The 22,947-nt window shown below is 42.0% G+C and overlaps 1 protein-coding gene across 3 annotated transcripts in view; it reads left to right on the top strand.

The window, feature by feature from the left end:
* The window catches only part of LOC144785991 (uncharacterized), a 324,665-nt gene that overhangs the window by 286,586 nt on the left and 15,132 nt on the right, over positions 1–22,947 (top strand). For 2 of the 3 annotated variants that reach the window (XM_078664896.1, XM_078664895.1), the window contains 2 exons: positions 8,691–8,813; positions 13,507–13,549. In XM_078664896.1, coding sequence (XP_078521022.1) covers positions 8,691–8,813; positions 13,507–13,549 — 166 coding nt within the window. The remainder of the gene's footprint in view (positions 1–8,690; positions 8,814–13,506; positions 13,550–22,947) is intronic. The other variant, XM_078664897.1, reaches the window with a different exon arrangement.

The following is a 22,947-nucleotide window of genomic DNA, read 5'->3' as shown; positions in this document are numbered from 1 at the left end:
AGGAGTAGACCAAGATGATTAACAAACAGCAAGACCTCTTATCTGACCTATATTTCTTTAGTGCGACCTATTGGGTTCCAACATGCCCACCACCCAACATCACTGCACAAAAAAATCAGAAATTGTCAGAGAAGTTTATTTATTCATTCTTTTGCACCTCTGTGTATTATTCATTATATTACATTTTTATCCCCCCAAAAATTCCTTTTCATATATACACAGACATTTTATATATTTTTGGGGAGAAAAATATTTCTTTTCTTTTTTATAAACTACAAGATCATACATTTATTCATATACCATTATCATTACAATTTATAAAGCAATCTACAATTCATTGTAAAACATATATTCCACCCCACAAACAGACTCCCACTTACCGGTCACAATACTATCATACACTCTCATTCACAGTAAAAAGAAGGGATCCGACCCTATGAGGGGTCCCACAAATGTCTAGAATGGGACTGAAAGATCTTAAACATCAGTTGTGTTTGATAACATTGCCTCTCTGGGGCCGTTGCTCATGGGTACTGTGTTGGTCTACGTATGTTTTGGTGGCAAAACCCCCTTCTTCAGGACTAATATGTATCCAGAATGAATCTCATACAACAAAGCAAAAGGATTGATTTGTGGGGTGATATAGAAATTGTATTGTTGGGTAATGACAAACATAAAGATATCATTCTACATAAATTATTCTTAAGACCCATATTACTATAACCTCACCTTCCTGTACTGAAGTTTTCATGCATTTGTAAGCATGTTGTAGTATATCATCTATCCTCCATAGGTTTTTCATCTCTTGTATTCAACGCCATGCAGTGGGCCAGAGGCCGAAACCATAAGACCAGATGCCGAAAGCATATAAAAGTCGTGTCACATCAAGAAAGAGAAAAAATCACCCAAAAAAGTGTGGTAGAAAGAGGAAACCTTATTATTGGCTCTCATAAGTAAAATCGGAGAAGAAAAGTTGATGTCATATTGCTGTCATGCACACAGGCTAGTTTGTTATCCCTAAGGGATTACCTGAAGCTATCAAACCATTGGGAGGAATGGTTTCAAGTCCAGCACACTAAGCGTCTAGTCTCTAGACGTGCATCTTGATATTAAAACAGCACACTGTCTGTTCAGAGAAGCAAATAATTATCTAAAAAAAGGGGAAAACATAGTTAATATATCCTTTTTTATAAATTTTACTATCTAGGAGGCACGCTCTCCCAGTTATGATTACTTAACTTACCCTGTATCAAGCCTTTTCCTGTCTTTATATATTTTGTTTGATTCAGAAAAAACTCGGATGACTCTGTATATTGTTCATCTTCTTACTGATGATCTCCAAAGGAAAAACAATAAAAATTTCCGCTGGAATAGAGGATAGGAAAACAGTCACTCCTTACTTTTCCCTACAAGTCTAGATAATCTAACAGCTCCTGAGAGTATAGTAGATAATATTATGTGACCAGATTACACACTGTCTGTAAACACGCGTGCATCTCTCAGGACTATGCTACCTGAGAGTACTCATAACAACACAACCGTAACAAAGCTATAAGGCACATTAGGTCCAAGGGTTGTTAAGTAAAAAGATCCGAAATGCACTCTAATTCAGGGAACATATATATGGCATATAGCCTCTGCCTGATGTCATTTTGGCGTTACCTGTGGGAAATATCACAAGTAATGCTTGTGTTCTAAAATCTTGAGTGCCCGTGGTCACCCAATATGCATCGAAAACGGCCCTAGATGAGGTCCTGTCTGCACCAAAAGGGTGCAGCCTCTTACGAGTCTTATTTTAAAACTTCCGCAGCTTGGCTCGCATTCCTGCAATGTGGGTCAACATGAAATCATGCTGTTAGTAGACAAAGAAGATTTCTGACACTAGAACCGTGGAGCATCTACTGACTTTGCTCCAAGCCTGCCTGCTGCACCTGACCCTCCTCAAGACACTGACTCGGCCTGCCGCTGTGTAGACTCCAAGAATCCCAGAGGGCTTCCAGTGCTTGGCAAGTTACCAGAGAACCCAGCCACAGACTGCAAAAAGCAAGGTCCGGTTCACTGTCCTGCTGCTCACCGGGACTACAGGCGCAGCAGCTGCCCAGGAAGAGTCACCGCGCTCCAACAGGTCAGATTTGTCCTCCTTCCAAGTGTGAGGACACCAGGGATGACTTGAGCTGCACTGCACCAACACCCTGTGTACCGGACCCCTTGCAGCAACCAAGGTTTGTTGTGTCCAGCCCAGACTTCGTCAAGGAAAACCGACCTGCACTTCGAGGGACTTCAGGGACAGTGAGACCCACATTGAGAGTAGCCCAGCTGTCCTGTCTGTTGTGCTTCTGCAGAAAATAGTCTCTGACTGAAATGTACTTACCTGATTTTGATGATCTTGGTATCTAAATTCATATAGAAATTTGTGTTATTTTTATAAAATGATGTCGAATTTCTTTTAGTGTGCATCTCGCTTACTATCTTTGTGTGTTTAATAAATGCTTAGTGCTACCCTCTGATTCGCCTAACTGCTCACCCACACTACCATAAAAGAGTGCATTTGGGTTATCATTTGTGCCTCTGTAAGCCAATTTGAGTTTGGCTGGACTCTTTACACAGTGTACCTCGTGTTAGTCCACTATATGAAGAGCCAGCTTCCTACAACCACAACGCAGTATGTTTTACCTGCATATTTTCTCCTTGCATCCCATCCAAATAGACTGAAGTATGTCCCAGTTTAAGGGGAACCACAAAGTTGATGCCGGGTATTTGATCTGAATTGTTCTTTTTATCACACCACTTTGGTATGATGGCTCACACTTTCAAGCTGCTACTTCACCACCCTTTTAATAGAACTCCACTGTTGGCGTTCCCCCACTCACTGTTAGATTCCCCAAGATAATAGGAACAGGCAAGAGCCCAAAATAGCAAGATGCGTAGGAACAACAACTGTTTTTTAGTTTTTCCCAAAACCCCCATGATTAAAAGTCTGCTGAACCTTCTTTCGCTTTAGAACCTTAACACTGCCTGTGTCACTTGAAAATGTTGACGCATGATGACAACAGTACTTTTACCCACCAACCCACTTCCCATAAACCTCAACCCCCTTCCCTGCTGACCACCCTGAACCAAGAATTTCTTTGGTTAGCTAGATGCCGAGGATAACTTGTGCAATCTCTGCTTGCATACTTTCTCCATTGCACATAAACTGTAAAGATGCAGCCATGTGCATTTACTCCGTCGCAGAGCACGCACTTGGTTAAGAGCCAGAACTAAAATGGTCTTAAAGTAACAAGAGCAACATCTTAGTGTATTAACCATGTTTAGACTTGTAATGGGATCGTGTTGGTCCCTCTTCCAATTTGCAGGCTCTTTTCTTTGTTGTGCAACAAATAAAGCTACATGATCATGCCCCTTGGACTGCTCTCATTACATTGTTCAGCAGGTCCGTACTGCGCAGATTGGTGGACGTGATCCATTGCTATTTATATTAGTTGCCAAGTGTTCAAGTAGTTACAGTTTGAAATCCTTCAGGCCATCACACACAATTTCTTCATCCAGTCACTTGACTCGATAAGACTGTCTCCCCTGTAGCAATATGGCACATCTTATCAGCAGTCAATCACTCTTCTGTGAATTTTCTTTTAATGTAATTTTTGTTGTCCTTTTCCCTAACGACAATATGGATTTTTTTGGTTATCCTAAATCCTTCTTATGTGCAAAAAAGCCTCATCCCTTATTTCTTTTAAAGTGTGATTTTCCCTCAAGAATAAGCCTGTATTTCGCTGGTCTTTTTATTTTCTAAACCGGTTTCCTAGACGATATGAAGCTGATCAGATCTTCCTTTATAAGAGTTTATGCCTATATCACTGATGATCGATAGCTTTATCTGGTGCTGTAGTTCAGTGTCTCCAGTTCTGTTTTCTTTGTTGTACTGTTGTTTGAGGCTGAATCCTCCTTAGCATGCACGAATTCAGTCTTGGATTAAGAACTCCGTTTCATACCCTTGAAGTACTCTCTTCCTCAACACCCAGCTGTTCTGAAAGGACAGTCTTGCCTGCAGGGTCCTCACCTCTTGAATCTAGTTGGTGCCAGGCGTTATCTGGAAAGTGTAACATTTATCCTGGACTGACGGCCCCATATGCATCGTGGAGCCCCATAAGGAGCCATCCTGGAACACTGAAGTCTGTTAATTTTATCTCGCGCCTTGGGACATTAATCTTGAGATACTTTCCTCAAACGTTCCTTTAAAGGTTTTACAAGTTCAGGTGGCTACAATGTCCCTACTAAAGCTACCAGGATTAAAACAATTGTCACTATTGTAGTAAACTGGTCGATTTCAAACCACAACATCTTTGTGTTGTGTCTCGGGCCTCACCATGATTCTAAGTTGTGAGATAAATTAGGGCACCTGCATGTCAAGTCATTAATGAAGGGCGAGGCTAAGCACCTTACAGCTCAAGCTCATGAACGGTCTTGGAAAGCAGTGCTGCTTTGCTCCCTGGTGCCACTACAGAACCATTGTGGGCGAAACATGTGTTGGCTGTCCTCTGGCACAGTTTTTGCTGATGAAAGCACAATATTAAATAGAATCAACAAAACTCAAATCAATGCCCAATCTTCCTATTTCCATTGGGTAACTCCTATTCAGCGCTGTCCACCTTTCTATTGCCATTCAGGACATCTGGAAACTAAACATTTCTCCCATTAATTAGGGTGGAGGCTCCCAGGGACCACAGCCCCTTTGCTTCTCCGATCCCTGGGCAGGGGCCTATAGACTGTAACATAATACGAGGACTTTTCTATTCTGACTCTGGTTTGATTCAGATGCCTTCTCTGATCGGTCATAACGACAGCAGCAAAAAGAGATGGTTGGGATTACTTGGCCCTTCAAAACGCTGTGGCCTTGACCCAGCGCCTAATGTTGACTTAGACTGCACTTTGGGAACTGATATTGAGAAAGTGGTTTCAATTACTTCAGTGCTGTGCAAAACTGCCAAAGTATAGCATTCGCATGTAGAAGAAGCAAATCTTAAATTTCTCAGCATTCCATATGCTTCACCTCCGCCACTGAACTTTTACTGCCTTTCAGCAATGCCCAAATGGAACCCATCCTGGTGGCTTGGCACAGCTTCGCTTCTGCATCAGCTGTGAACCGTCAGTTAATCGCTACTGCCAGTGAGTGAGATTAATTCACACATTCCATAGCGTTGTTATTGCTGTTTGACACTATTAATGCAACAGGTGTGTCCAGACATGGGGCCCATACCCACTGAGCCAAATATCTCATGCTATATCCTACTGACAAGCCCAGTGTAGGAAAGTGTTCCTTTTTGTCATGGTGAGCCCCACTTTTTGCCACTGGTACTGATGTTTTTTGACTGATGTGCACGGGGTCCCTGCTAACCAGTTCCCAGTGCTCTTTCCCTTAAAGCGAAGTAAAATGGTCTTATTGTGTTACAATTGGCACACACTTTAGCATCCCTGTAAGCACCTAATAAATGGGTACTAAAGGCTGCTGCATGAGTCCCTAAGAGCTGCAACATGTATAATGCCACTCTAAGGCACCCCATACAAATTGCATGCAGACTACCATTGCAGGCTGTGTGACATGGTGCAAACCATGTGTGAAAACACGACATGACTCACTCGCTGTGTGCCATGCCAAAGTCACTGCATATCATATATGTAAGTCACTCCTACAGCTGGCCTTAGAGCCCTAAGGCAGGGTGCAGTATATTTTATGCGAGGACATATCTCTATGAACAGATATGCCCCTGTGATGTGTAGTTCTATTACTAGATATGGCAAGAGATCATGAAGCCAACTTAAGGAATTTACTGGGCACTGGTCATTACGAGTTACCAAGATACATAATGGCTTTACTGAAACCTATGGTGTTTGGTTACACACACCCTGGCTAAATAAATCCATACTGATACCAGTATTATATGTATTAGGACAGGCACCAAGAGGGTCCCTTGGAGATGTCCCCTGAACCCTGCTAGTCTTCTACTGTCCTGGCTGACTGGTATCGTCCAGCCTGCCACCACAGACTAGTTTCTTACCCCCTATAGGTGAGAGCTATTGCGTTCTCTGCTCAGGAAACAATGCCTGCTCCGGAGAAAGTGTTCTCACCTCCTCCAGCAGGATGGCTAGTGAATCTGCATACCAAGACCAGAGGCTTTAAAGCCTATGCCACATTTGATCTGCAACCTCGACTTCCTCCAGACCTGGTGAATGCCACACCCTGCCCTGAGGCCCATACGGCACCAGAACAAGCAGGAGATTAGCTATGCACTAGGCTCCACGAAAGAAGGGTTTGCCATCTTGTTTTTGGTGTAATTAGGAACTCTAGGACCATGTTATGCCAACTCCCCACAGGAAGTGGTCATATAGGTGTAGTGACCCCAGGGGTAAGTAGCCCATTAGCTACTACCCTTCACTCCCCTTAATGCCCCTAAATATAGTATTTCGGTGGTCCCCTGACACCAGGAACTCGTGTTTTTTCTGCCTGAAAGAAGAACAGACAAGAGCAGAAGACGTGAGACCTGTGAATCAGCACCAAACTTGGCACAAAACTGTGCCTGGCTGCTGCTGTCCCAACCATGGCAAAGACTGACTCCTCCAGAAGCGGAACAGCCTCCCCAAACCCTTGGAGGTCTGCCCAGCACTTCTTCGATCAAGCAATAGCTCCCTTGGAGTGAAGGAGCCACTTCTCTGCCCCAGCAGGCACAGACCGCATCTTCCCGGTACAGCGTTTTGGTGACCCCCGGGCCCAACGAGGGAGCAGTGCCACAGAAGGTTTTTGAGGGTTCCAGGGGTCACGCCCAGCTCCCCAGGGAGTACTGAGCTGCTAGATGCTCCAGGAGCCCCCCTGCATCAATACCTCGGATACTGGAGCCAGTTGAAAGCACCAAGGCTTGTTTGTGTTTAGCGGAAGCCCACTGCCGCCAGCACTTACCTGCATGTTAAGGAATTTCGAGAGAGGCCAACTTCACACCGAGAGGGAGTAGCCCTGCTGGGTTTCTTTTCCCTCTTGTGCATGTACACAAAGAACCGTGAGAGCCTCTAATTCACCCACCAGCCGGACAAAACACATCTGACCTGAGCTCCTCAGCACAGTAAACCGATGGTGCCTGTGTGGTCCTGAGACCCGCAAGAGCCGAGGTCCCCCCCTCCTGCACCCCACTTTGGGTTCTGCAAACTAATCCTCCACTTCCCACTTGCAGTCCTTCTCTTACAGGTACTCTTCCCATTTACTTTAGCGTGTTGCATTCAAGGCTACCTCCACATACAGCAACTCTGCACCCAGACACTCCAGGGCTGGTAAACTTAAACTGCTGGTGCTCTCTTGGACCTTAGCCCCTACTTATCTAAAGACCAGGAGAACCGTCCTGGAAGTCTTCTGTAAGTGTACCTATGCAGTGCATGTTTCTCCCATTAGGACAAGATTACTGCTTTCAAGGCTCAAGCCTCAAATCTGACAGCTGTGATTTTCGGCTGTTCATACTGTAAAGCTCTATAACTTCTAATTTACTTACCTGAATCCGTTGATCTTGGTATCCTAAATGTTATCGAAATCCGTGATCTGCCCTCGAGTGTGGTCTATGACATCCTGTGAGGTAATCACCCATCCACTAAATCGGTCTATGCAGGACTATGGCCCTGATTCATTACTTGGTGCGGGGGGAGGTCGTTGTTTATCCACGCACAGGGCATGTTTCTGATGTCATGCATTATGTATAATCTCTTGTCTGACAAGAGTGTGCTGGGTGCATAGTTATTGGTTATTTGTTGCTACTTTCATCCTTTCATTAACTGGCAAGCCCTTGTTGTTCAGCCTCATATAGTCCTGTATTTTCTGAAGGGGCTGGTGTATTTGTTTCCCCTTTCTTTTTTGTGATACTTGTGAAGCACAGTTCTAGACTTTAAGTCTGCCAGAAAGATGTTAAGACAAAAGCAAAGGGTGCCCACTACACGAGGATGAATGCATAAGGAAACCTAGTGTTTTCTTTTTTTCTTGTCTTAAAAGGTTCATCTGCACATTTTTGTTTCCATCATGGGTGTAGAACAGCAGTGTTACTCTGTTTTTTCAAGTAATTCTTCATTTTCGATTGTTTAAAAAAAAATTGATTTATGTATGGTTTTGTCAAAAGATGAAACTTAAAGTATGTAAAATATTTTCTTTCTTTTATGTATAGTAGTTGGAGAGAAGCTTGTTCTCTCTTATTGTGTTTTGGGATCCCTTACATTTCAAGGTTTTGGTTTTAATGTGAGTGCCCATTTTGAAGAAGTGGTTTTACAGTCTAGTATCAGTTTTTTTTTACCTATGCAACTTTTCAAACATGCAGAAATAACATTGTCAAGTAAAGGCAGCCATTACAACTATGCTGTTGAGGCCCGTCAAACCTCTTTCAAAATTGGGATGGTCAGAATATCAAAAGGCCCAAGAATGCTTTGGGTGGGAAATGAGTGCTGGTGAATACGTGATTTATCTTCGGCCATTTTATGTATTTTCTTTTTATGTGAAAGTTTCAGCTGGCAACAAGTGTTTGATCTATTGGGATTGGAACCTGGAGTTTGAGCTTCAGAACTATTTTGTTTGTTGGTTAGTTTACATGTTTTTGAACATTTTTGCATTGAAACTTTGCCAAGAAGAACGTTTGGTATGCATTAAGATTTTTTCACTGTCTCAACAGGTGGTCGCTTAATGGTTCGCAGTATATATGTGATCTAATATACACATTCCTTATGCACTTAAATATGCTGGTACGCTCCGTGGGATTTCATATGCTGGATATCCTCATTGAAAACTTCCACATGTAAGAGCCTATAAATCTAGAAGTATCTCTAAATATCATATCATGCATGCCTTGTGCTTTTTGTTTTTCCTGCTTTTGAATCCACGTTGCTTTCATATTTGTACGCATGTTTCAATTCATAAATTTATATTTTTTAATTTCATTACACATATTCATTATATGATGCCATGGTATACGTTTATAGTGCATCATCGCTCATATATTATGTATTCTTGTATTACATTGTGGAGAGCTCAATAGGTTTAGTTAAGTGTGCGGTGAAGATTAAAATTCGCTCGTTTCTTTTGCATTTTCGACATCACAAATCACATTGCCTAGCTTTCTCATAATACAATCGGTAGAAGCGTATAAGCCCCGTGCATGAGCATATTTTGCGGAGGAAGCATCTTCAGATTCCTGAGACAGTATTGCGGTTCAGAGGAACAAGCGCAACAGAATAGACCTGATGCTCGCTTTCCATAGCGATGTTGCAGATTGAAAAATATTGACTAAGAAATAAGTGAAAGGTATGTGTTAAAAAGCCATTTAGAAAACGTGTTTTGTGACACTTTGGTTCAAATACATATATTCGCTTGTGGCAAAGGAAGAAAGGATTTTCATGATAGCACCAGAAGCTTGATTTAAATACTGATTTGATAATGAATAACACGTGATATGCTGTAAATTTTAATATTTTATTCCTTGTGCGTTTTTTCCTTTCCCCCATTATTTTTATTTCTGCAGTAACATTAATCATTATGATCACCAATATGACAGGGGTTACATATTTAGCCTTTAATGTACACAGTGTGGATTCTAGTATGTGTTCATCTATGGGGGGGCTACTGAACTCACTAATATACTGTAGTCTCGGACAGAAATGGTCGTGTTCTGATTGACATCATCTCCAAGCATGTAGTGGGAGATGAGTGGGCTGCATTCTCTGTCCCTAGCTTAAGTTGGTCCAAACCAGTGCTTCAAGAGTTTTGGGTAGCCTATCGCCAGCCATAATTACAACAAAGCCTGTAGAAACCCATCACTCTTAGATAAAAAACAAGCCCAGGAGCTTTGTCAAGCTTCTGTGGGCGATGCACAAATAATTGTTTTACAAATATTCTGAAGATCGGCAACTGTTTTTATAAAATATGTTTGTGAGTCAAGTGGTTGCACCGCACACATTGATATTACAGAAAGTGCTTACTAGCTCTTCAGTAAAGCCAAATGCTCCAAGCCAGTCCTCCTCCAGCACATTTGTTGAGTGGTTTAGTGTTGGGCATCAGAGCCTTCTCAGTGAAAATTAAGGAAGTCACATTGATCTAAGTCCATGCCACCAATGTTCCCATTGTGGAATATGCATTGCATCAATAGTGTGTGCAAGGCTTCCTGGCATTTCTCTAGAATTCTTAAGTTTGGCTTATTATCTTCCGTTATGACTCTGGGTATCCTAGGTACATAATCATAGCAGTCATACATTCAAAACGATGGTCCGTAGACCTCATTAGTTGGTTCTTTCATCATGTCCTTGTTAGTGGATGAACCTTGGATACTGTGTTTGGTTGACATCTTAGATTCCTTACGCACGCCATTGAAAATGCAGGAGTCTTCTAACACAACAGTACTTCTTTGGAAAATGTTTAACTGAAAAAGCTGACCTTTCTTCATGAAGGGCCTGCAAAACATTTTAAGTAAGCCAAATACAGATGTTTGTAAAAGATGCTTCATGTAGATTCTTATCAAGCTGTCAGTGTCAATGTTGACCGCAATGGCGCACAACTTTAGCTAGTCCTATCTTCCAAAGAGAAGCTTTTTTTTCATTATTTTGAGTTCATTTAGAGCTTTACAATGAGGGTGTCCAGAGGTGCCCTGAAGGAATAGAGGATAATCTGTAAGAGCATCCTTTAGGAACAGCCGTCTTCTCCCCTAATTCAAATTAGTGGGTTCACACTCCCTCCCCTAGTGCTTCTCTATACCCAACTTTCATGAAGGGTTAGAGTGCACCCTGAAAGAGCAGCCTACAGGAACATCAGTCTTCAATCAACTGGTGGAAAGACCCGTGTTTATAGGCGTCTGCCCATGCTGCTTTTTTCTTTCCTCCATATCCCTCTTTCTCACTGGTGTTTTGCTATGGTTTCTCCCTCCCCTCGTTCATAAGTTTCCCTTTCTATTGGTTCTGGAAGAAGATTGACTGTCCCCAATGTCGTTTCCCATGAAGAGAAACTCATCCCCCTACTTTGTTGCAGGTGAGTGTGCATAGAAGATGCAGCAAGCTGGTGAATACAGCTAGGTAACTTTTATTTTAATCTGAATTGTTAGGGAGGCTGTTTTGTGAAATGTAGTGCTTGGCACATTTCTTTCAAATTTGGCATGGTTGAGAGAGGTGTGGAATGAGTTGAACAAGAACTCCTTTCATTTTCTTCCCAAGCCCATAGGCACACTAGGCATACCATGAATTATTCAAATACTTCATGTGTGTCCCCTCAGAGGTGCTTGTTAAAGCCGATACGTTTAAATCCATTTAAATACACAACTAGACCAGGTTTTAAAAACCTATTCAGTTTCTGGTACACTTGCTGGCTTAAAATTCTCACTTTTTAAAATGTCTTTGTATGCCCATCATTAAAGGTTAACGTGAAATGCAGTTCACATAAAATCTTGATTTATACATGTAAAGGGTTCCTTCAAAGTTTTGTGTTGAACTTCCCCTGATGCCACTTGATGATTAATTTCAGCCTAGCTGATGTCTCACTATGCATTTGCATAGCCAACAACTAACTCGAACCTGTTAAAGGTAGATCCAGATGGTTTAGCTCTTATGTGCCATGCTATATAATGTCTAAAATTAGTATCCATCAAGACCAAAAACGAGGCTACTTCACACAAATTCAGAACCCTAAGTGAAGAAGAGATATGTGAATCTATAGTAGCAGTGAAACAGACCTAACACTTTAATGACCCTCATCTTTAACCTTCAAGGAGCACAGTCAGCTCGTTGTACACCTCTCCACTAAGATCGTGAACTCATCCCTAACACAAGTCTCCGTCCCAGAATGTTTAAAGATTGCCCAAGTGACACCACTTCTGGAAAAAAACAGCGGCTGAATAGAAGAATGTAAATAATTTTCTTCCAGTGCCAAGCATCCCCTTGCTAGCGAAACTGTTGGAGAAAGTGTTGATTGTGTTAGAGAAATCAACTCTAACAACACATTGAGCAGCTCAAATTGTTGCACTTGTTCAAATCAGCCTTTAGACCAGGTCAGAGCATTGAAATGCCCTTCTTACACATCATAGATGACACACTCAAAACTCTGCACCAGAAAAATTCAGGCATACTTGCACTCCTCGATCTGTCATCGGCATTTGACTCAGTCAATCACAGTATCCTCTTAGAGTTACTAGAATACAAAATGAGGTTATCTTTTAACGTCCTTAAATGGTGCACTTTCTTCCTGCAAGATCAGTCACAATGGATCAAACTGGAAGGCTCGCTCTCTAACAGGTCGCTTGTTAATCTTGGAGTCCCTCAAGGATCCATCATCTCTCCTACACTTTTCAACCTTGAAATGTAACTGCTGACTCAAATGCTCAATCAAGCAAACCTTTAATACCACATGTAAGCAGTTGATAACCAGATCTACTTCAACATTTCCTCTACAGACTATAACATTGCATCAATTACACCCTGAAGAAAATCCAAACCTAGTTCTCAAGTAACCATCTTTAAAAAAAAATCCACGAAGACCGAATTCCCACTCATCTCTCCCACCACAGCTCCCTTACCATTCAGGAATGGATCAACCACCCTAGCACTCGGTTTCAAACCAATCGTCCATTAAACGAACTCCCTTGGGATAAACCTGGACAAGAACCTCAACATGCAAGAACCATATTAGGGCGGTCACACACATTGCTTGTTTTCTCCTCAAGAAAGTGAAACTATTCATCCAGCCACCAGACTTCAAGACTGCAGTGCAATCATTAGCTGTATCTAGAATAGACTGTAAGAGTACAACCTTAACTGGCCTATCTTAATTACGAATTGTTCCTCTCTGTGCAAATTAACGCAGCGGTCAGACTAGTAACCGGGAGGAGACCATTTCACCACATGATACCCTCCCTCATGTCTCTCTTTTGGCTCCCTTTCAAAACCAGGATCCTGATAAAAATAGCACAATCTAAGGACCCTTAGTCTCCCTCCCTCCGGAACCCCCGAGATTCAAAAAAGGAAAACCTACGCTGACATGTTCACCAGGTCTGCCAAAAGAATCTGGAACTCTCTCCCAGCTGAGATCAGGACTAATCCATTGGCCATCTTCAAAAGAGTTCTTGCGTAAGAATCTGGCCCACAGTGACCGCAATTTTGTTGGGCTCCTGAGGTTCCTCTAACAAGACAAAAATATCTATGGTCACACGTCTTCAAAACACCTGGAGAGCAGACTATGAAAGAGTTGTCAATATGCTATACTGCTATCGGCAGACTTTTATCTGGTGGTTTTCTGTAACTGGGTACATATATCTTATTTTGAGAGTTTTATAATGCGCAAACATAACTGCCAGGTATCGGAGCGCTGTACATAGCTGTACCATACCAGTTGCAAGATCCATGTAATTGGAGATATTATACCAAGTAATGTTTACAGATGCATCGCAACAGTCTACTTGCATTTTCTGCACAACATACGTTGAATTCTGAATGATTTTTGCTATTCTTTTGTAGGCTTCCATGGTCTCAGCAAGTGGCATGTTTCCTTCAAAACAAGGTACGTCTGCATCTTTTCATAATTTAATATTCTTTATGCATGATAATATCCATACATATTGAATGTGTACATAGATGGCGAGGCGAGGCAGGTACTGGCAAAGACAATAGGTCTGACCTTGGAAAGCTGTGCAATGATTATTATTCATTTTTTATTTAATTCCTTTTACGAGTCTCAAACCGAATAACACGTAGAAAATTATCCTGCCATCTAAGTAGGTCAGATACATATTTGCTGTTAAAATGTGTAACTTAAAAGAATATTTAAACATTGAATGTTTTTTATATAAAAGTACAGGAGCTTCTTAGCTTACAGATTGTCTTAGAACAGGCAGGGAAACACTTTTAAGGTTTATTGCACGTCACAGGAAAATATCATTCTTATTGACACAATGAACACTTACTATTCGTTTTAATTAACGTAACCTGAAACTGCAGTTTTACCACACAATCGTGACTTAAAATGTGGTCACCCAACATGCTGTCACTCACAGTGGAAGAGTGCCAATGTCTAAAGTGGATGGACCCATTGCCCCTTGCTGTATGATTGGTGGGCGGAAACAAATTGTGAATGACAGTTGAACAGACCAACGATAGAGGGCTGGGACTAAGCCCCAATGCAAATGTGTATAACTACATTTGTGTTATTAACTTTGTGATTAAATTAAGGTGAGGATATTATGAGAGTTTAAAGTGCCCAGCATTGGGGTGTACTCACATCACCAGTTCCCCTCCTTTAGTCAGTAGACTCATAACAAATTGTGTTTGGAGGCATCTTGATACACAAGGAAACCACCAACGTGAATTGGATGCCAGAGAACTCAATTTTTTTTTAATTGGATGCTGAAATCAAACAATCCGTCTTACTAGATGTCATATGGAGAAAACTGCACTTTTTTTACACAGTTCAGGGGACCTTATTGGTTCCATGAGAGTATCTTCTCTTCTGATAGAAAATTCTATTGCTCACTTTAGAATACTCCCAGGGGGGTGGGGGGGGGGGGTCACACTGGATCGGTAAACTCTTGAGCAGAACCTGTGTGTGCGGATAGATGCTGTAGATCAGGCCCATTTCGTCTGTGTCAGAAGTGATTTTGTGGTGCCCATATATGCGCTACCCTTGCGTTCTGATATCCGTTTCTTTTGTGACTATATCCCCCCAAACATGTGAAGCCACATAAAAAACAATGTTTGATTAGTGTGCAGTGTCTAATGTGATCTTTTAGGTGAAGATCCCAGTTTGCAGAACCGAGAGGATGGGAGGTTCAGTGAGAAATTGGCGGTTAGATAGTGTCTGTACCAGAAAAGGTGTTACAGAAGAAAAGTTAGATTGCGCACCTTAGAATAGATACCCAAGCAAAACCTCACTGGAGCTGGGGTCTGATAACTGGCTTTAACAAAAGTCTTGCAGGACTGAGCAGGTGAAATGCCCGTCTCGACAGACGTAACAGTCCAAGCAGTAGCACTTTGTGAACGTGTGGCGGGATGTTCATGTGGTACCTTGTCAGATGTCCAGGACAGATACTCTGCGTGCTAATGCAGTAAAAGTGGCCATGGCCCTGGTGGAATGGGTTCGGAAGCCCTCAATTGACTACTATTTAGCTAATGCATAGCATTTCTTATTGCAGAGTACAATCAATTGAGAGATTTGTCTTTTTCTGCAAAGCCTTGCTCTTCTTCGCTCCAGTCAACCCAATGAAATCGTGATCGCCCACCCGATGGGCTTTAGTGCAATCGATGTAGGAAGAGACAGAGGTCTTTTTGGGTCCAGTCTCTCCTTCTCCTTAAAAGGATGAGGTGGGATGAAAAATGTAGGTAGCATGATGTTGTGGACATGAAAGAGGATGACTACCTGCAGCAGAAAAGAGGCATGTGTCAGAAGGGCCAGCTTATCTGGAAAAAAGCTGGTGTATGGAGGGTGAACCAACAGAGTTTGAAGCTCTTTGACCCTCCAGGCCAATGTAATGTCCACTAGGTAAATCGTCTTGATGGGAAAAAGCCGCAGCTGTGTAGGGGCGGAAAGCGTGGGGGGGCACCTGAGGTATACGAGCAACAGATTGAGGTCCTATTGAGGCATCACAAAAATGGTATGAGGGACCAAATGTTACAAACCGTTCAGAAAGTGAATCCCTACCGGTGACTTGAACAGTGATGGTTGATCTGGTAACTGCAGGAAAGCCGAAATAGCCAACAGGTAACGAGCACCTGTGTCCATTACAAGTCCTTGTGGGGCTAAAGGCCAGACAAACCGCAACACCTCTGACACAGATGCAGAACGAAGGTCCATATGGCGTTAGCAACATTAAGGTAGAAACTTATCCCAACAGCTGTAGTATTATACCCTATTGGGGGAGGGGGAGGGGGCCGCTCTGCCAAGGTGACATCACAGACCTCTGAAGGAAGATTGAAAACCCTCATCTGCCCCCACTCTATTTCCAGACATGAAGGTGGACAGTGTGCAGGTTCGGGTTCAAGTCCTGCCTGGTTGCTGCAACGGAAGGTCCTGCCAATGGGGTTGCCAGACAGGAGGATAGATGCTCATGAGTTTGAGATACCATACTTTTCGGGTCCACTGTGGAGCCACTAGGACGTCTTGGGCCTGATGAAAGGGAGAATCTGAGGAGTCGTCGGGTGCGACTTGGCCATGTTATAGAACCGCAGCAATAGGTTCGTCATAATCTGCAGATGGGCGACAACTGCCTGGGTGAGCCTGCCTTCAACAGCCCGCAGTCGAGGTAGAGGAAGACTAGACCTCCAAAGATGTGCTACAACCACTGTCATCACTTTCGTAAACACTTGAGGGGCACTGGTAAGGCCGAAGGGGAGCACAATTAACTGGAAATGACAGGGGCCCACCGTGAATTACAGGTAACGGCTGTGAGCCTACAGGACGGCGATGTGGAAGTCAGTGTCCTATAAGTCCCAACGCAATCATTCAGTCTCCAGGGGTTCAGGACTGACCGAACCTGAGCCAATGTGAGCATCTTAATTTTCTTTCTGCAGAAATGCATTGCGAGGGCTCAGATCTAATCTGTCCTCTGTCATTTTTCAGCATCAGTAAGCAGCGTGAATAGCAACCATGCCCATTTCTGGTGTTGGAACATTATCAATGTTTTCTTGATTTTAATTTGTAGTAGAGTTGGGTGTCGGAAAATAGCTGATATTTGACACCTGCTTGATTCAAAATGGAAGTGAGGGGTTCCTTGTAGACATTAAAATGAGATGGGGAGAGGATAGAGTCTTGATGTACTGTATTGAAAGCTGCAGATGGGTCAAGTAGGATTAGGAGGCAGGCGTCACCTTCATCTAAGGACCTGGGAATAGCATTGGAAATATTGAGCATGGCAGTTTCGGTGCTACAGCCATTCCTGAATCCTGATTGGAAAGGGTCGTGGAGGTTGAATTCCTCTGTGTCAGTTGAGTTGAAGGAGGACACAATTCGCCAGTGTGTTTGCTAAGAAGGGAAGGTTGGGGATAGGTCTGAGGTTGTTGGAGTTCGCTCCTGGTTGTTTGAGAATGTCTGAGACTTGGCCTATTTGGATAGATTCAGGAACACAGCCTGATGAAAGCGAGGCGTTGATGATTTTGGTCCAAAATGAGGATATATGGCAGGAGTAACTGAATGAATCAAGATAATGTGATCACTATGCAGATCTGTGGACTCCAATTTAGCGCAAATGAAGGCTCCGTGTGTGATACCAGGAAAAATGAGGAATTACCAGGGGAATTTGCGCTGGAATTAATGATTCCCCAGATAAACTCTCTCATAAAGGGAATTTTCGATGAGAAATACCCCCTTTAGATTTTGCCCAAAGGGCCACCACAAACTCTCACCAAAGGAGTATCACAAGGTCCATATTCTCTGCCTGTCCAAGACCAAAAGATGAGGCTTGTGGAAAGTTTCTTCCCGGGGTTCTTGGCGATGGGCACATTATGCCATGATGCAGTTGCAGTCCAAACAGCTCTCTTTCAGGGACTTGGGGCTATTGAGTGTAGAGGAAAACCCCAAAGAAACGGCGCAGGGGGGAGGGCCCAATGTTGAAGAGAGGGATGTCGACTAAGAGAGGAATTGCAGACAAAGGCGCTGAAATTGACAGAGTATAAGAAAAACTCAGTTCAAGTCTCCCAAGACATCCTTGATACCAAAGCCATAGGTAGTTGAAAGGAAGTCAAAATGCAAAGATCCTACTGGGCGCAAGCACAGTGACAACATTTGGGGCAAACGCTCTCTCTGGCTTGACTCTGTACTGGGGAGGGAAAAGGAGTCCAAAGGGAAAAGAACCCTGAAGTCAAGCCACGTGCTCGTGAAGTTGAGAAAAAGAAACAACGAATTGAAGCCGAAACAGTAATACTGCTCCAAAAAGGAGTTCAATGAATCCCTTATGGTCTTAAGAATCTCAGCAAGGATAAAGGATAGGAAAAGACCAATCGGCCCATCTGTACCTCAAAAGTAGCAAGAACTCTTCTACAAAGTGGAGAAGCATTATAAACAGGGACTTTTTTCAAGACTCTGGCTCAACAGACAGGGCTGGCAGGACCTGGAGATAGACTCACCAGAAGAGTGCATATACTTGTTCTCCTGAAGATGTTGTTATTTAGAGGACAGCAGACAGACACAGAGTACATATAAAGGAGGAACAAACTGAATTATTTTTTCTACTCAAAACCTTTCTCCCTTTACAGAAGAAATTGTTTGTGCCAATGTTGTCAAGCATCTTAGACCCAGGGAATTATATATTTTGGGAGTTTGCCTCTTCCAAGATTTTTTCACCCATAGTTGAGAACAAAAATATAGACAAATCTTTACAAGACCCTGCATAAATCGAGAGTAATGCCTTGGCGGACTATAATGGTGTCCACAACCAGATAAGTGCCATTGCTTCTACAGCCACTGGCCTGTCGCCATACAAGGACAATAACAGGGTGGGAATGATGGGATGAAAAAATGTGGATCGCTAACTCCAATGCCTTCCTGAACAGACATGGGCATCCGCAGTGGGAGGGGTGGAATACTTAATCCAACATCTTCCATACCTAGAAGGAAGTGAGCTAAGATGGTGATACAGGATGTGAACGCCATCACTAATGCCGGTATAAAATCTGCACTAGATGCAGCAGACAAATGTGCACAGGTACAAACCTGAGAAGGCATATCTGATTGAAAGGTTTTAGGGTATAAGCAAGAGGTACAGGCATCGGTTATCAATATGGCCTTCACTGACAAGCCGTTTTTGGAGCAGCAGTGAATGAATCGCTCCAACAAATGCGAAAGGACAACAAAACCGCAAAGGTTATGGGGGTGCTTGCATTTTAGAGGCTCCTTTAATAGACTGCCCCTTTCAAGAAACAATGGTACGGGTGGAGTTTCTGACCAGTATCTTGTAGGCCACACAAATGCTGCAGAATAGTGCGTAGAGCTCAGCCACACAGTGGCAGTGATGGAGCGGTAATTTCTTCTGGTAATTTCTCAATGTAAAACCCTCATGCTACCTCTAATTTACCGCTCAAAAGGTGTTGGGCCCTTCACACCATGTATTACCTTCAGGAGACTTAAATAAACCTGAACAGTCAAAAATGCAATTTAATAATAATAATATAATAATAATCCACATTTGTAAAGCGCACAATCACCCGTTAGGGTCTCTAGGCGCTGGGGGCCGTCGGGGAGATTAAGCAAGCTATTGCCCAGAGTCACATGGTGCTGGGCTAATCTGCCGCCGGTGCCAGGGATCGAACCGTGATCCCCAGCTTCCGGAGTCAGTCGCCCTGGCCGCGGCGCCACACCTTTATTATTCAAGCCAATAAAGAGAGTTGTTGAGTATTTTAAAGGGTTTTATTTTCTAGTCAAAAGTTAATTTTTCTCTGACCCTTTATTCATTAGTAAAATATCAATCAGGTTACATAATTTGGAAAACAGGAAAAATATCAATAATACAGAACACATTACAGTCTGCATATAAGCATTACATGTAGTTATGAAAATGTGGCGCAAAATATCAGTCAAAATTCTTAAAGAGTTTCTAAGAAAAATAGTCTTGCAAAGCTAATCAATAATTAAATAGTTGGCAAAAATCTCCCATTAAGAGAAATAAATGCATAAAACAAATAAATCTTTTTAGACCTAATTAATTAGTCAAAACATAAACTTAAAGTTTAGCATCTAAATCTAAAGAGCCTTTCTATCTGTTGCTGCTCTGTGCATCTCTCTGTCTAAAGAGCAAAAAGGAGGGAGACAGCCCGTCCTTCACCAGACCTCAAAGGAATGTGGCCTGATGTGCCAAGATATGGCGTGGAAGCAAGAAACCTCCCCCTGAATCTCCTCGGACGCACCTCCCCTTCAGCAATCTCCCGGGACGTTTCTCGTACCTAACCCATAGAAGCCAGCTGAGCTGAGAAAAGCCAGCCCCCATCCAGAGAGGACATTATTTTATACCCTAATTATTGGCAGACTACACAAAGATGTAGCATCTTTCAGGAAAACCTGTACGTAATTGGTCAGTCATGATGGCATGAGTTCTCAATACCCCGACTCCTTCTAAAATCCTGACTTTACCAGTTTTAACAAAAGAAGCATACATGAATAACTACATTTATAAACATTTGAAACATTTACTAGGAAAAATGTTTCATTCTAATTCTCCTTCCTTCCACAGCGTAGTCAGATGGACACTTTTAACTAACACTGGTACATTGGCAGAATCACAAGAATGTACAGTTGAAGATGTCCTTCACTTCTTGTCATGAGGAAAGCTGCCACAGTCTGCGCATGCTCCCTTCTCATTGTTTTGTGTAGGCCCCAAAAATAAAACAAACACAAAGATAATATTAATTTCATGTAAATCAGCCCATTATGTTTCCCTCCCTCATACTAATACCCCTTATAAATGTTTACCTAGCCAAGCTATTAGTGAAAAGCAGCTTTTCTATTATTTATGACAACATGCAAAATAAATGTGAAATGGGCAACATAGCATTTTCATGCTTTAGTGTAAAATTTAAAAGCACACAGTTAATACAGCGCACACAGTTAATACAACACACACAGCAACATGCTTTAGTGTTTTAGATAGCTTTTCATGCAAAAAAGCATTTAGCCCCCTGTGTAGTTTGCGCATTAATTCACACACATTATAAAAACAGGTGTTATTAACTGAAAATATTTATCAAAATATGCAACAAGTCAAAGTCTATTAAGACAGGAATATTAAATTTAGATTGGCAAGGGATGAGCTGGGAAGAGAGAAACAGTCTATTAATCTTCACAGCTAAAAAGGCCACTTTTCTCTACATTGCAAAAAACACATGTTAATTCAGCAAAAGCATTTCAGACTGAATAGGCCTCACTTTCATGTTTTTCATGTGCCATGTTTTTAACTTGCACCAAAATGTATGTGGCAATTTAAATGCAATCTGTCTGAAGCACAGAAAATAAAACAATGCCTGACTGCAGATGAAATCTGCTCCATCAATCCACCCTTCTGATTATTCAAATCATAATAAAATGATTTATAATTCATCACACATTTCATTTCACAAGTGACAATATATATATATATATATATATATTTGAATTGCAAAAGCTGAGCATATAACAATGTTACTTCTATTTCTAAGGCAAACACAAGTTTGGTCTGTAATCAGATCATATATAGCCAAGCTCAAATGTTTTAGTGCAGAGATCTGTAAGTAGCTTCTTGGAACAGTTAGTCTTCTTTAAAACAAGTAACTAAAATAATAAAAAAGGAGAATTCAACAGGACAGTTTCAGCATTTCTTTGCTCTTTATCTTCAGCTTGCCATCAGAATGGCTCATACAGTGTGGCATTCTGTACTTTTTCCATGCAAAATAGACTACTTAGGTGCTGAGAAACTCTGACAGAGCACCATCAATCCTTTTGCACTTTTTCAACCAAGGCCTTTCACTCTTATTTTCACTTTGATCAGATTCAGATGTTTCACCACAGCATCTCTCAGATCAAAGCCGTTGCACCATCCATTATGCAGATCTTGTGTAGCAGCTGCAATCTGGTGATGAACTGCAAACTGTACATCAACCAGACCTACACAGCAATGGCTAGTGTTCTCCTCAGGGTTTTCCACAAGTGCATTTGCATATGCATTTTCAAGCCACTTTAGTGTTGCTGAAACAGTCTTTTACAAAAGGTACCTCAGTGCTGCCATTGTGTTGCTTTATTATGCTTGACACTTCAGGCAGATAGCTACAAACCATTTCTTGTCCAATCTGTTGTTCTGCACTCATTATCTTTGAGACCACATTATGATCTGATTTCAGAGAAACTGGCAATCTATACCTGGGCATTAGTTTTTGCAATAACACATTTGTCCCTTTGCAGTTGTTATTTTTTTCAAAAATAGTTCTGATACAACCCTGTTGTGCTGCTTCAAAAAAAAATTCTTGAGCCTCTTTTAATTCAACTGTGAAGATTCCATTGAATGTATGTGCTAACAGAACACAAATTTGTGCAACTGAATTAGCATTTCTCTCTCCCATGACACCAGTGACTCTCAATTGAGCAGATATACTGCATGTTATGGTAAGGGCAATCAATTTCGAATTTTGGGCTGGGGTAACTACTGAAAGCCATAAAGCTTTGACCACATAATGCATAAGGAGCACAGCATGTACTGCTTTTAATGTGTCACCTTTCAAACTTGGGCCATCTACAATATGGACATTGTTGGGCTGACTCAGACATTCATCCTTAAAGTCTGAATTTGGCTTTATGCATATTTTCATGAGATTTAGACACTTATATTCAGTTTCATCATAATCCAATTCATTTGCGAACATTTCTGTGAAGGTAGGGTCAAAGGTCATTGGGCAATACATCACAGACCTTTGAACACAGCCATCTTTTTCAATAGGCAATGAGAGAGCGCAGCCCTCCCTCTCACTGCAAATTAGTGTATTTTCTTTCAAATAAACTTTTATTCCTAGTGCTGGGACTCGACATTTTTTCTCTTTCAACTCTAGGAATGCTTTTGTGCAGTTGTTGGCCAATGGAAGCGGATCAGACACACCCGAGTGTGTCAGCCTCAGTAAAGGCTGAGCCACTAGGGAAAGGTTTAGTAACCACTCTCTACAGCAGCTAACCATTCCCAAAAATGTCCTGACTTCTTTCTGAATTTGAGGTGTATTCATCTTGGAAATTATTTCCACCTTCTCTGATGACACCTTTCTACCTCCCTTTCCAATTTTGTGTCCCAGGTATTCATCTTCTTTTTGACAGTACTCCTGACTATTCTCATGCAATGGCATTGTGACATGAACCTGGCAAAAAATCAATAAAAGTAAGCCATTCTTCACCACATGGAATGCGAAAAAATATATTGGCTGGATTCGGTACCACAGGACAACAAGGAAAAAATATGCTTTTAA

Source organism: Lissotriton helveticus, chromosome 10, assembly GCF_964261635.1.
Source record: "Lissotriton helveticus chromosome 10, aLisHel1.1, whole genome shotgun sequence".
Classification (NCBI taxonomy): Eukaryota; Metazoa; Chordata; class Amphibia; order Caudata; family Salamandridae; genus Lissotriton; species Lissotriton helveticus.
Note: the sequence above shows the minus strand (reverse complement) of the source record. Positions and strands in the feature narration are given on the sequence as shown.